Source organism: Carassius gibelio, chromosome A9 (genome assembly GCF_023724105.1).
Source record: "Carassius gibelio isolate Cgi1373 ecotype wild population from Czech Republic chromosome A9, carGib1.2-hapl.c, whole genome shotgun sequence".
NCBI lineage: Eukaryota > Metazoa > Chordata > Actinopteri > Cypriniformes > Cyprinidae > Carassius > Carassius gibelio.
The window spans coordinates 6119686-6133743 of record NC_068379.1 but is presented as its reverse complement, the minus strand read 5'-3'; the positions used below and the strand labels follow the sequence as shown (position 1 = coordinate 6133743).

The 14058-nt window shown below is 39.1% G+C and overlaps 1 protein-coding gene across 1 annotated transcript in view; it reads left to right on the top strand.

Moving 5' to 3' along the window:
* LOC128019531 (ephrin type-A receptor 3-like) overlaps positions 1-11795 on the top strand; it is a 97884-nt gene extending 86089 nt beyond the window's left edge. The window contains exons 13-15 of the mRNA XM_052605571.1: positions 5431-5640; positions 8256-8405; positions 11501-11795. Coding sequence (XP_052461531.1) covers positions 5431-5640; positions 8256-8405; positions 11501-11734 — 594 coding nt within the window. The 3' untranslated portion in view covers positions 11735-11795. The remainder of the gene's footprint in view (positions 1-5430; positions 5641-8255; positions 8406-11500) is intronic.
* The last annotated feature ends 2263 nt before the right edge of the window (positions 11796-14058 follow it).

Here is a 14058-nt window from a genome sequence, read left to right as displayed (position 1 = left end):
TATGATCATAGGAAAGGCACAGAGGGCTCATCTTAAAATCATTTAATACCCATCTGCGTCTTAGCTTCTCCTGCTTCCTCTCACAGTACCTGCTTATCACAGCATGCCTGAAATTCTCCCAAGCTCTCTGACCATTTAATTCTCATTTATACAAACAGACACAAATTGCTCTCCACTGGTTCACCTATGTCTCTATTTGCGGCGGAGAGATTAGACTTTTTTTGACGTGCCTTTGTGTCCGCAATGTCGCCCAAATTCATCACATTCATATTCGCAGCTGAGGCCTCTTTAAATACACACTGACACTACCTGTGTTTCAAACGCTTTGTAGTGTCAGAATTTCACCGTGCCTGTTGAACAGACTGGGCATGCTCTGTCCTTCAGATGACTTCCTCTTTGCCCATTGCTTGCACTGTGAAAATGAACAAGCAAACAACAGGCTGTGGGACGGCCCATCTGAAGAGTGCTGATAAATGCGCTAATGAGCTCATTAAATGCGTCAGCTTAACCTTTGGCTGTGGCCATCCTGCCTTGGCTCTAATACACCTGACATATGAATTTATCAGCCCCGTGTCATTTTTTTAACAGTTTACCACCAGCAGAACTTGCCAGACAATCTGCTATTTGGAGAAAACAAAATGAACATGCCAGACTTTGATGCACTGGATGGACATTCGCATTCATAAAAATATTTTTTGGTTTTGTTCAGCAGTGAATTTATTGAGAGTTGAACAAAGGGGTCCAATGTAGAGTTTCATAATGTCCAGTGATTTAGAATTGGGTATATATATATATATATATATACTAATTTCTTAAAAATAAATCCTACTCATTTTCATTGGTAGAGTATATTCTGAATATTTTATAATAAACTTTACATAAATATTGTGTATTTGTAATCACTGACATACAATTGACAATAATTGACAATAATTTAGGTACACATACTTTCCTGATATTTTAATTATTTTATGCCCATTCAAAATGTAATTGTTGTAATTCCAGTTAGAATGTATGTAAAAAAAAATACATAAATAAATACTTCAAGAATCCAGGCAAAGGAAAAAGTGAACACTAGCATCTCTACTAAAATGAGTATGTGAAGGCAGATGATTAAAACAATCTGAGCAAACAGCGCGTGGAGTTAGCAGAACCTATACATGTGTCTGCACAGGATCCCTCTCCCAGAACTGAGTGAAAAGTTGCAGTGTTCTGCAGCAATTTCCTGCGCACTGCAGCCTGGCCTGCACTTTATCAAAGAGATCTGTCGTCCTCCCTCCAATGCATTTCCTCACCACCGCTCATGTCACTATTATTAGCAAGCCTTTGAACCTCTCTGAGCTCCTTTCTCTTCCAGGTGGTCCAGGGTTTATTTCCATCCCAACTTAGTTTGTATGCAGTACATAAACACTTATGTCCTTCCAGACCTGTTTGAGTTTCTTTGTTCCATGGCACACAAAAGTAGAAGGTTTTGGAGGATATGCAGTCATCCAGTCAGAAATGGAGCAGTCAAGTTCAGGCTAACCAAGGATCCTGAAAGTCATCCATATGACCTATGCAGTATATTTTAAGTCTTTTGAAATAATAAGTATGAATGATGTGATTCACTGAAGCATCTTGACATCTGCCTTTGATTTTCTTGGTGAGTTTGTGAAAGTTTATGAGAGAACAGAATATGTGAATAAATCATTCAGACCACATTTCTGAAACATATCAATCAAATGGATCAAATGAAAAAAAAAAAAAAATCAGACTTCAAGTATTTTTCCACAACTTGCATATTCTCATGCTTTCACAGAGTTGGATATCAATTTAAGCAGTTAATAACAACTTACATTTTCTAATATATCTATGTTTCTCGTCTATACTTTTATTCTCCATAGTAACTTCAGAAGCTTTGAAATAATGTTTAAACCTTATAGACAACTTTTATGATATTTGATGGTGCTTTGACTTCATTTCGGATGCTTGAAAGCACCATGTTATATCAAGGTTATGTACTTTAACTAAAACTAAAGCCACTGAAAAAATCCTTACTTTAAATAAAATAAACATTAAAGGGATAGTTCACCCAAAAATGAAAATGTGATGTTTATCTGCTTACCCCCAGGGCAACAAAGATGTAGGTAAATTTGTTTCTTCAATAGAAAACAAAAGGAGATTTTTTTTAAACTCAAACCGTCACAGTCTGTCAGTCATATAATCAGGGTTCTAAATTAACTTTTTTGATGACCAGCCAATGTGGCTGGTAACTTTCTAAAGTTACCAGCCAATCAGAATTTCCACTAGCCATTTTTTTTTTTTCGGTAAAAATAACAAATGATGAGTGACACTTTTGATAATTGATCATTGAATTTGATCATTTTATTAACATTGTTGGCATGAAAAACACATATAAAGTACAATGCATACAACAAAATATACACTGACTCAAATTTAAAATGATTAGTTACCACTACAAAATTGCTTGTTTTGTTTTTTTTTCTTTCGCGTAACTTACATGCGGCAATCCTGACAAAACAATACGACATTCTTGTGATCAAACACAAGCCATTCATGACCCGTCAGCCATTTGGCATTACATTTTATTTTCTTTGTTTATCTGTCGATATCCTACGGAGCCCCACACGTCACCTGTAGGAGAAAAAAAATCAATCCGTGGCAACGGTTTTGCAATCCATCCCCTCAGTTTATAAACCGAACTCACAAATTTATAAACTGTTCCCTCGGTTTAACAAATCGTGCCCACAAATTTCCAATCCGTGCGTACAGATTTTGTAAACCGTACCTTCAGTTTTTGAATCCGTACCCACAAATTCATAATCCATGTGCACGCTTTCGCAATCCGTTCCAACGGATCTGTAAACCGTACTCACAGATTCATGCAGCAAGCTCCTGTTAACACACCGTTTTATTGAATATTATTATGTGGAATAGGTTTAGTAATAATCAAGGAATAATCTTATAATAGCACTTGATTATTATTGTACAATAAACCTGGCATTGTGACTAACTCTGGAGTAATTTTTTCCTCGGTTGTAAATTGTTTTGGATAAAACATTCTTATGCATAACCTGTATAATAATATATAATAATGATAAAAATAAAAATAAAGTTATTTTTATAATTTTAATTTGTAGGCTAAATAAATGAGTACAAGAATAATTCATGAATTGCTTTATATTTAAATAAACTTTGACAGTTTTGTAAATGCTTGTGTACAATTCTTTCTTAATATGCATGAAGACTTATTTTTGTTATTTTATTATACTGAGCTCCATCCACCCCACCTGCCTGAGTTAGATGCATGTTTCACTGTTAATGTTATTATTAAATAATGAGGCCAAAATAACATTGCATTCAGTCAGAGAGAAAAGGAATGAAAACATAACCGGCATATTATTTGTTTTGTTTTGCTTTTTACCCTTATTTTCTTCTTCTTTTTAGCGTTTATTTTTTTGGCCATAAAACACAGACGTCTGTGTCTTATCCTATTGGTGATTAATGTAAAATAAACACTCAAAGACTCATTGGATACTATGAAAAATAATGTTTAATAAAAAGAAATGAATCTGCCGGTGGGGGCGGAGCTACAAATGCGCGTCAGTTTACAAATCCGAGGGAACGGATTGCGAAAGCGTGCGCACGGATTATGAATTTGTGTGTACGGATTCAAAAACCGACGGTACGGTTTACAAAATCTGATTGAATCACGGATTGATTTTTTTTCTCCTACAGGTGACGTGCGGGGCTCCGTAATATCCTCAATCCCCTGCCTCGTTCCTCTTTTCGCCCCCAGAAATCTGTCGCAATCACCGCCGCATTTAGTTTAATCTTAATTTTTTTCTTTAATAGCTAACTCCCTCCTCTTTCAGTCTATGCTCCATGCTCTGGCTCCATTCATTCTTCTTCCTTGTGTTTTCTGATGGACGCTCTATTCCTTTCCATGTTTTTTCGCGCTGGTTTCACTGCAAACTGCTTGCAGCCAATGGGCATATGAAACGTCATCACGTAGGATTACAGCATAGTGTTCATGGGAAATGTAGGAAGTGCTGCCAGGAACAGAGCCTCATGTCATGCGTCACCAGACAAATTGGCTTGTAAGTTTTAATTAACACCCGCCAAAATGAATTTTAACCCGCAAATGCGGGTTGGCGGGTGTTAATTTAGAACCCTGCATATAATGTAAGTGGACGGGAATCACGGCTTTGAAAGTCATAAAAAATACACAAACATAATCAAATTAAACCCTGTGGCTCGTGACGATACACTGATGTGTAAAGACACAAAACAATCAGTCTGTTCAAGAAACTGAAAAGTATTTATATTGTTTTTTTACCTCTTTTTTTCACCACAATGTCTGAACTGTCCTGAGCCTCTTCTTTTTCAGCTTGTGCTTGAGGCATCTTCTTCTTCTTGCTTTATAGCGGATCACAGACTTATAATTGCATTACTGCCACCTATCTCTTAGATGGACCATTTACAATCCATCTACATCTACAATCTCAATTGGGAGTGTCAATGGTCCATTTGAGAGATAGGTGGAGGTAATGCACTTATAAGTCTGCAATCCGCTGTAAAAAAAATAAATACTATATAGGCATATTATAAAAAATCAATACATAACAAATTAAAAACACTAAATAAAGTTAATAAAAGTTTAATAAAATTATACAAATTACATTGACATATTCACAAAATGTTAATATTAATTATAAAAATGTGTAATAGTAAAACAGTGATGATAAAATAAAGCACGGTTTGCATTTATTTTATCTACTCTAAAGAGAATCATCAGTACAGTCTTCAAAATTCTGCCTTTTATGTTTTATGGAAGAAATAAAATCAAACCAAATTTGGAACGACTACATGAAGATGAGTAAAAGCATTTTTGGGAGAACTATTGCTATAAGACTGCTGTTTTGGTATTGAAATGCATTTCTCCAGAGCTCCCTGACAAATCAATGCTATCTCACTCATCCAGCCAGTCTCTCTCTCCTGCTGAAGCACTTCCTCCCCTGGTGTTTATCTCCAAGTCCTGAGCATATCATTCTTCATATAACAGGCCTATTCACACGCACCAGTGTAAACACTGCAAGCCTGCCAGTGGACTTCAGTTCAGATATGCAGTTAGCTTTTGTGCATCCTATTTATATTCTTCAACACGTTGCTCCACACCATGGATTGAACCAGAAAAGACAGTCAAACGCTCCTATTTATTAAGTCAAAGATCTGCTTCTCTCAACAACATAATTTCATGAGTGGTTTTGAGTTAGCTCATGATAGATGACTTCAGAAATGTCAGGCAGTATTTTGAGATATGAGTCAACAATGTTCCATTGTGTTTAAGAACCCATAGCATGACTTATGTTTATACAGTATATAAAAAAACGCTGTATTTGACTTTTCCCTTCTTCCCGTCTCTGTCAGAAACACGACGCCCAGTTCACAGTGATTCAGCTGGTGGGCATGCTACGTGGCATCGCATCTGGTATGAAGTATCTGTCAGATATGGGTTACGTGCACAGAGATTTGGCCGCTCGGAACATCCTGGTCAACAGCAACCTGGTGTGCAAAGTGTCAGACTTCGGCTTGTCCAGAGTGCTGGAGGACGACCCGGAAGCTGCCTACACCACAAGAGTAAGTCAAAACCGACACGAGCATCTGAGATGTTGCTTGTCCGTGCTGACTTTGTCATTCAGCAGAGAGTTAAATGAGTTTAGAAGAAATTCAGAAGGAATTTGAAGGGAAATGCTATAAAAAAAAATGCATTTTACATATTATTAGTATACCTATTAGTATAAAAAACATTATTTGTATATACAATAATACTTAAACTTGACATTTTTTCGAAGTTTGAATAAGTTACAGCTGCCTTCTCAGCTATTTCAAAGGATAGGTCAAATGAATTTATTTATCTCATTGATTTGAAGCTGATTTGAAGTTGAGAGGATAGAGGGATGTATATGTATATGCTGCCTTTCAAAACTTTAATAATTGGTAATCCAAGCAGCCTTGGCGTGACAAGAAACATGAAGGGACCATGACCATAAAAACAAACTCACCAACAGTGGTTACAAGAACAAAGCTAGACAAAGGACAATGAAACATAAGGGCTATATCTATCAAACAGAGGGGTCACAAGATACAGTCCAACCAATGAGAATGTGACACACTCAACAAGGCGACCAATAGGTGTGTTTGACTTGAAGCAGTGCTGCGCAGATCGATCAGTGATATCATAGTACCGCGAGAGCGTTTCGAAAGTATAAGGAGCGTCTGCTCTCACGGTATTTTGATGTCATACAGCAACAAGGCAGGAACCAAGACTAGAAAATACAAAATAAAGGACTAAGAAAATCTAAACAAGAAACAAAACGCGAAACCAGCAGCAGTGTTGGGAAAGTTTCTTAAAAAAAGTAATTAATTACTAATTACTAATTGCAACATCAATATTGTATTTAATTTTATAATTACTCTGTATGAAAAGTTACTTAATTAATCAGTAAGTAACTTAATTATTTGAAACATGATTTACTTACTAAAATCCCTATAAACTTTGATGCATAGAAATGAAACTCTTAATTCAGTCAGTTTGAGTTAAACATGTAATAGGTTAGCATTTTAGCTTAAAAACAACAGTAATACTTAGGTATTTTAATAATAATAATAAAAAATTACCTTCTTTGGTTAACAAATATAATTACTCTGCAAAATATCTGAAAAAACTAAAAAGCTTAGGAAAAATAAAGTTTTAAGTAACTTTTATATATGTGCTTTTTAAGATGAAACTATGGAACTGACATATTGGAACTGAGTTTGACTCCTAACCCTAAGGTTGAGGGTTCGGACAGACATTTTCTGTGTTCACATAGCAAACAAAGTTGCCCCAAAGTTTAAATATGTTAACTGTCTTCACTTAGAACATGTTTTAGTGCTTTATCCGCAAGCCTCAAACCGAAGGTTTTCTCTCAGCCGTGATTAGAGCCAGACGCAGTCTGTGCTGATTCTGTTGAATGATTTTAAACATGTTAAAATGTGTTAATTAAACAGGGCTGAGAGGACTAGACTCTTTTTCACAGAAGATAAATGCTATGTGTAAAACATATGAATGATCAGTTTCCCAATTCTGCAGAAACCTAAAGAACAAATTCCACATGGGCCAGACCATGGTTGGCCAACGCAGCTAACTGGCTCCTCTAAACCGGCATGTCTGATCTTCATTCCCTGGGATGAATAACCATATTCTCCACTCTCATTCTTAAGAGCAGCATCCATTATCAGAAGAGATAACTAATGCAAAAATACACTTAGCCTCAGGCATAAATCCACAGCATGTGAGGCTTTAAGAGATATTGCTGCTTAAATTACCAATACAAGTGTCACCAAACATAAGTGTTACACTGATTTGTGGCATATGCTGGGGAGGGGAAGTCCAACATGTTATTCGTTAGATAAACCCAAATTTGTTGGGTTTTCCTTTTCTCCGACAGCCAACGTAAATGTATGTTTTCACCATTACAACTACACCCCCCCCCCCCCCCACCACATCATTGTGCGGCTACGAGAAACTGAAACCCACAAGAATGCTGGTAGCTGTCACCTTCCCCTTCTATTAAACCTAAAGGATACATTGTGTCACATTTTACATTCATTAGCAGTGATCTTGCAGGGCCTGTTTGTACGCGCTCAATGGGGAGGCCCGCGCACAAGTGGGTTTATTTTTTAAGGCCTTGTGTTTGGAGAATGTGGGGTAGAAACTGTGTGACTTGGCCAGGTTGCTGGTTGGCTTTGGCTCTACCTTGTTCTCTCTCAGTCTGCCTCCTTCATGAAGGTTGAGTGTAGAGTTACCCCAGCAGCCGATCTGGGTAAATACAACACAGATCCTCAGAGAGAGAGAGAGAGGACCTGAGGAATGAGGACAGGGTCGATGAAGGTGGTGCTGTACCACAAACCAAGAGCAAAGACAGAATAAGTGGAGGAACGGGAAAACTTATAGTAAAATAAATTAAAAATTGTAACAAACTTTGAATTTCATTCATTTGATGCATGGCACACTCAGAAATCCCCCCTTCATCTGCTGTGACACCTTACATTATGGCCTGTTTTAAACGCCAATACATACAGATTACATGATTTGGCATGTGGACATTAGAGTACATGTTTGTTATTGTACTGATAGTAAAAAAATTTGTTTGGACGTTGTCACAGATGTAAAAATGTTTCCTTGACAGATGGATGTTGTGTGTTTACAGGGTGGCAAGATTCCGATCCGATGGACCGCGCCAGAGGCCATCGCCTATCGCAAGTTCACCTCTGCCAGTGACGTATGGAGCTATGGGATTGTGTTATGGGAGGTCATGTCTTATGGAGAAAGACCTTATTGGGAGATGTCCAATCAGGATGTGAGTAGGGCGACTCTCAAAGCAATACAGCTTCTTCCCTGCCAAAATAAATCAGTGGTACATATCGTATTTTTGGACTATAAGTCACACCTAAGTATAAGTCGCATCATTCCAAAGATACGTCATGATGTCGTATTTATTTAGAACTTAGAACCAAAACATTACCGTCTTCAGCCACGAGAGGGCGCTCTATGTTTTAAGGAGTAGGCTACAGGAGCACTGAGCAGTAAAGGTCTTCACGGGTCCAAACATTTGTGCACGAACCCGAAAGTGAACCGTAATGTACTACACCGAACCGACCCGAACACGTTTATTATTTGAAAAGCTGAAGCCGAACCTGCCGGGAAGACACAGACCCGACTGGACCCGATTGTCATACATTTCACCTGAAATTGTTATTACAAGTCATTAAACCTGTTCGAAAAATACTTTTTGTCTTACCTAATTTAAGGAGCCGTAGTCACTCTTTCTTGTACCTGACCGCTTGTGATGCATTACAATCCTCCAACAAGAAAGTTATCCATGTTATTCCTCTCGTTATTCCAAATCCAAGCTTAATCCACTCATTATTTCAGCTTCAAAAGTCCACTTGATGTCACTGTGATGGATAACAAATGCAACTGTGCGCATGTACATTCTGACTGAAGTTAATTGCATAATAACTTTGACTGTTTGCCCTTTTAAACTATAATAAGGATTGCTCGTTCAGTGCCATGGCCGCTGACGTTATTTGTTTGCTATCATCTCTGTGTCTATGAGAGAGAGAGAGATTTTTTTCTTTCTTTTTTTTGGCTCAAACTTTTCTTTTCCTAATTTTACAAGTTGCAAGTTACAAGAAACACAAGCAGTGTCTGATCACGGCCGGTTGTTCTCCGATTCCGATGACTCCGATCGCACGGGTACTACACACAATGTTAATCAGACCCGGGACCCGAAGTAATAGATTCGAACCTGACCCGGACCCGGCTGATCATTTAAAATATAGACCCGAACCCGTACGGGTCCCGGGTCGGGTCCCTGGTCGACGGGTCTCGGGTGCACTGTGAAGACCTCTACTGAGCGGCATAGAGCGCCCTCTCGCGGCTGTAGACAGTAATGTTTTCTCTTGGTTCATTTATCTTGGTTCATGTCAAATTAATTTTGATAAATAAGTCACACCTGGAAATAGTCCGGAAAATACGGTACAATTTGATTTAAAGGCTCTTTAAAAATGTGCCTTTTGTATTCCAAAGAAAAAATTTATACATCTTAAGGGGCCATTCACACAGAATGCATTTCTCCATTAAACTGCACTCATGTCTTGCAGTTATTGTAGTGTCTTGCACATGACACAGTATTCTAAAAACACAACATTATAAAGAATTTTAAAAAATAGTTAAACTTTTAAAAAATGTCTCAACACCTTGAGTTTTTTTTTTTCATTCCACTGCCCGCGTCCAACATTTTTCAAGGCTCTAAGAGGCCATTGACCCAAAACACATTTTTTGGGACTGGGCAGTGGAATAGGGAAAAAATGCAAGGTCTTGTTTTGATTGATGAAGTAGTTTAAAAAAATCATTTTAAATCAAGCAGAGTGTTTTCACAACTACAGTGGGGCTCAAAAGTTTGGGCACCCGTTGCAGAATCTGTGAAAATATGAGTAATTTTCAGAAAATAAGAGAGATCACACTCAATGCATGCTATTTTCTTATTTAGTACTGTCCTGAGTAAGATATTGTACATTTAGTCCACAAGACAAAAAAGTTGCTGAAATTATTAAAATAACCCCTTCAAAAGTTTAGGAACCCTTGGTTCTTAATACTGTGTTCTGTTACCTGATGATCCTCGACTGTCTTTCTGTTTTGTGTTGGTTGTGCATGAGTCCCTTGTCTGTTCTGAACAGTTAAACTGAGCAGCGTTCTTCAGAAAAATCTTTAAGGTCCTGCAGATTCTTCAGTTTTCCAGCATCTTTGCATATTTGAACCCTTTCCAGCAGTGACTTTATGATTTTGAGATGCATCTTTTCAGACTGAGGACAACTGAGGGACTCAGTTCAAGAGCCAAGAGCCATGCATGGAATTGTGGTAAATGTGTAGTGGTTTGTTATGAAATCTTGTTGTGTTATTAGTTCTTTAGCTCTGACCCTGAACAGTGGCTTAATTACTGCAGTTCAGTAACTTCACCCTGAGCAAATAAGGCCCTGAGAGTTTATCTGAACTGGTTTATTGCAGCGCTGATGATCAATTGATGAAAAACAAAAGTCAGTTCTCAGGCAGTTCTGGAGGCACTTAATTTTGTGTTGTTGTTGCATGGACGGAAGTGCTTTATTTTTGTTTCATCCTACTGGATGGTGACAGTTGGCAGGCGAGAGAGAAATACGTCCTGAGGAGCTCAAAGGACAGGAAATTGAAGAAAATCCGGCAAAATGCATTGCCTCTTCTTTAAAGGAATAGTTCACCCCAAAATTTTGATTTTGACAGAATTTGCTTTTATTATATCATTTCTTTTCTGAAACACAAAATGAGATTTTAAGGTGTCACATTTACCATTGTTCACCAGTTTTCACAGGTGACATCTGGTTATTTCAGTTGAATCAACAAGCTTTTTCAAACTGCTTGGTTTGAAAGTGATGTCTGTGTGAGTTGTGCTTCATACATCGTTACAGCATTTGTGTCATACACCTGGACTCATTTAGCTTGTTTTTGCCCGTGACCCAGTTTCTGTCTTCCGTGTTTAGTTTGATTAGTTCCCAGGTGTCTATTATCTTCCTCATGTGTTCCATGTCCCTGTTAATTTAATGATTCCATCCACCTGTGTTTCCCCAATTATCTGTTGTACATAAGCCTTGTCCTTCAGTTCTGTTTTGTCGGGTCTTCTCACTTGTGATCTCACTTGCTACTTACGTGTGTCTACCTCTGTGCTCCATGTTGGATATCCCCTGTGTTGGATATATTAAAAGCCTTATTCCGTTTATCCTCGACTCCGTATTCCTTCAGGCAGCGTAAAAACCGTGACAATTTGACAATGACAATGAATATTTTTTGCCTGAAAAACTTTGCTAATTTGACTGCACCTTCAGACAGAACTTCAGCTAATATTACTCTTGTGTGCCTCAGGTAATAAAAGCGGTGGATGAGGGCTATCGTCTTCCCCCACCCATGGAATGCCCTGCCACACTTTACCAGCTAATGCTAGACTGCTGGCAGAAGGACCGAAACAACCGGCCAAAATTTGAGCAGATTGTCAGCATCCTGGACAAGCTCATACGCAACCCCAGCAGTCTCAAAATCACAGCCAGCACTGCTTCCAGGTACGTCACCCAGGAGGACTGGCTCTGGACCGAGCCCTAGATACTTGTTATGATCCCAAATTGCCTTCTGCTCTTACTCTGTTTCATGTCACATTCAGATCATCTTCTCATGCTCCCTAATGAGAGGAAATACTCTCTCTTCTTCCTGAATTCTAATTTGTATCTTACCCTTAGGTCTTGATTCATTGCACGCTCCTACAGCTGGTCACACACAGTTATGCACTGTACATGAGACCACAATATTTTTCTGCAGATTATTTTTCTAGACAAGATCAGTTTGTTTTTGGAGCCAGGTTGCAGGAACAGTCCTCAGACATGCTGTGTTTGTGAAAAACATTTGCTGATGTCCTGTTTCTTCAGTATACAGGATGTAGTACTAATGTTATTTAAAGTATTATACACAACGTGGCCCAAAGTTAACACTTTGGGCTGAAATGGATTGGTGACTATGAGTCACCAGTCGTGGCCTAATGGTTAGAGAGTTGGGCTTGTTACCCCAAGGTTGAAGGTTTGGTGTCTCAGGTACATCAGGGATTGTAGATAGGGTGAGTGAATATCCAGTGCTAGGGTGACCATATGCACCGTCCATACGGGACACGTCCCAGCCAGAATTGTAATAATGCCTTAAACATCCAGAGCAGCTTGACCAATAACATGCAGGTATTGTACATAGTCAACCAATCCTGGGGCTGCGTGTGAGAAGGTGAGATCTAGAGGGAACAATCAAAGCTATGCAAATATGCGCACGTGTTTGCTTGTTCGATTGACTTGAAGCGTCGCTGCGCACAAATCCAAAAATAAACAAAAACAAAGTGCGCCACAATCCTTCAAGTCAAACGAACGAACATACACGTAAAAGCGATTCAAAAGCATAAGGAGCCATCTTCTCTGCTCTTTATAGCTCTCATGAATGTATCACAACGATCAACCTGCACAGTACAAATAGCCAAAACCTGGATATTTTAGGCAATATTAAAATCCTGGCTGGGACGTGTCCCGCATGAACGGCGCATATGGTCACCCTATCCAGTGCTCTCTCCACCCTCAATACCATGACTGAGGTGAGACCCTTGAGCAAGGAACTGAACCCCCAAATGCTCCCCAGGTGCTGCAGCATTGGCTGCCCACTGCTCTGGGTGTATGTTTGTGTTCACTTGGATGGGTGAAATGCAGAGCACAAATTTCAATTATGGGTCACCATACTTGGCCATAAATCACCTTCTTACCCAGTATCAGTTCCTGACATTTATCAATGCAATTTTGACCATATTATTTGATTTGTATTAAGGTATAAGGCTTTTATGCATCCTGATGTTACCAGACTACACATTCACCTTTCCAACTTAGATTTTAGAACAGGGCATTCTTCTGGGAGTCTGCGACCCCCAGGAAGTATGTGGTAGTACCTCAAGGGTTTTGGCAATCTCAAAATAATTTTATCCTACCTTTTATCCTTTATTCTACTTTATTTGCATCTGTTGCAATAAGACTCAATTCACTAGAGAGCTCATCAAGGATTATGGTTATACCACCATGCAGTGGTATAACCAGTAGCTCTGATATTATGAAGTATGTAACAATGACTAATGGTTTCTTAAGAAAGTGAAAATGGGTCCCAGGGAGTAGGAATGTAATTTTCCTGATTGGCTTTTAACATGACCGATCAGGGGACCAGCACTGGGCCCAGGTGATTTATGGCTTGGGCGAGACACACTCTGAGGTTCTGCTGCCACAGCTGCGTCTAAGCCCTTGCACCTCATTTATCTACATGCCCTGCATGCTAATGGCATGGCTCTCCAGCCATTCTCATGGATGGACCCTATGCCTAAAAGCCAGACCCCGGAGAGATGGCGTGCAGATGCTCGGAGGTACAGTAAAATGTTGGCACTCTCAGGACAAGATTAGGTGTGCGATCCCAAAGCAAGAGATGCATTCTTGTCCGTGATGAAGCTACCCAGATGTTTCTCCGTGAGGAACATCCACCCTCCTTTCCCATCATGATACTAAGCGGCCTCGGTTATTTAGAGGTCACTACACCAGAGGGGAGAGAGAAAAGCAAAAGAAAACAGAGGGAACCAGCAGAGAGGCCAAGTCTTTACCTCTCTTCTTCCTCTCTCTCTAGTCTGTTGTGCTCCTGTCGACTAAAGCCTCAGATCTCTGACGCCAGCAGCTGATGCAGTCAAATGCTGTGTGTATCCACCAGAGTTTGAGCTAACACTCATATACCCAACATCAAAGATTTTTCTCCATATCAACTCGTTCTTTTTCACCACTAAAGTTCTAGAAAGAATGGAGCTATACATCACAACAAACAAAAGAGGACTGGACATCTCTTGGTTTTCCTCTCTGCTTTTCTTCCCCATT